General features: G+C 44.5%; 1 protein-coding gene across 1 annotated transcript; it reads right to left on the bottom strand.

Annotated features, from left to right (window-relative positions):
- Window positions 1-686: 686 nt before the first annotated feature.
- On the bottom strand, window positions 687-1,237 carry LOC101569328 (40S ribosomal protein S11-like). Its single transcript, XM_004630776.2, has one exon. It carries the CDS (start codon window positions 1,217-1,219, stop codon window positions 743-745), a length of 477 nt encoding a protein of 158 aa, XP_004630833.1. The 5' UTR covers window positions 1,220-1,237; the 3' UTR covers window positions 687-742.
- Between the last annotated feature and the right edge of the window lie 106 nt (window positions 1,238-1,343).

Here is a 1,343-nt window from a genome sequence, read left to right as displayed (position 1 = left end):
GAGCTTCCTTCTTAGTTCTCGATCTCTTTATTTTCACGTGTCCTCCTCCCTCTTCTCCTTCTTCCTTCCTCCCTCTAACCCCTCCTTATATCCCCTTCCCGGACCTATCCGTGGGCGCCAAGTACATCGCCTGACGTGGGCAATAGGCCAATAGTCAGCTGCTTCGTAGGGCTATGTGAACCAATCAAATCTTGCCAGCAGGGACCAAAAGCTATACAGGAAACAAGACTCCTAGCAGAAGCTCCAGCGGGAGGGGCATGGCTGAGGAGCAGGGCGCCCGCGCCCGACAATTCTTTTCTTTTATTTCTGGAAGTAAAATTGATTGCCTGCTTCAATTCATTCCTAAGTCTCTTTGTTCCTCTGTGTCAATTCCTAAGTGTCAGAAGTTTTTGTGCAATCTTCATTAGATATAAGGAGGGCACAATCTCATTTTCAAATCTCTTTGTGGCTAAGCAATGGAGTTCCTCTTAGATTGTCTAGGAAGGATAATGAAATGTTGCTTGATTTTTTTTCATTCTTTATTTTACAGAAAAAGGTAGACTAAAATTTCATGACAAAATAATGGGACAATAACAACAGTTAGCACATTACATATTGTTCTCTTTAAAGTAGTTGCTCAGGGTACAAGACATGGGCATAAAAATTTCTCCAATCTTATTAGCACAAATCTTCCTTTTTTTTTTTTTTTTTTCAAGAATCAGAATAACTTTATTCCCTTGGGAGGGGGGGTGGCCAGGTGGAGTTAGAACTTCTGGAACTGCTTCTTGGTGCCGGCAGCCTTGGTGACCTTAAGCACGCTGAAGCATATGGTCTTACTCAGGGGCCTGCACTCGCCCCCTGTGACGATGTCGCCGATCTGGACATCCCTGAAGCAGGGGGACAGGTGCACCGACATGTTCTTGTGGCGCTTCTCAAAGCGATTGTATTTGTGGATGTAGTGGAGATAGTCCCGGCAGATGACAATGGTCCTCTGCATCTTCATCTTGGTCACCACACCAGACAGGATACGCCCCCGGATGGAGACGTTACCGGTAAAGGGGCATTTCTTATCAATATAGGTGCCCTCGATGGCCTCTTTGGGGGTCTTAAAGCCCAGACCGATGTTCTTGTAGTACCGAGGGAGCTTCTCTTTGCCAGTTTCTCCCAGAAGGACCGTCTTCTTGTTTTGGAAGATAGTCGGCTGCTTCTGGTAGGTGCGCTCTGTCTGAATATCCGCCATCTTTCTAGCAGGCTGAAAAAAGGAGAGCAAATCTTCCTTTTCAATAAACAAAGAGACACTAATAGTATAACCAACTTATATTTTTTGTTAAAATCAACTATCAACATTTGTTTTGTTTTTTTTT

The sequence above is a fragment of the Octodon degus genome, unplaced genomic scaffold, assembly GCF_000260255.1.
Source record: "Octodon degus isolate 3935 unplaced genomic scaffold, OctDeg1.0 scaffold00037, whole genome shotgun sequence".
NCBI classification, from domain to species: domain Eukaryota; kingdom Metazoa; phylum Chordata; class Mammalia; order Rodentia; family Octodontidae; genus Octodon; species Octodon degus.
Note: the sequence above shows the minus strand (reverse complement) of the source record. Positions and strands in the feature narration are given on the sequence as shown.

Bases quoted from the DNA above. Each gene is read 5' to 3' on its own strand.
- LOC101569328 (XM_004630776.2), bottom strand. From the start codon at position 1,219: ATGGCGGATATTCAGACAGAGCGCACCTACCAGAAGCAGCCGACTATC.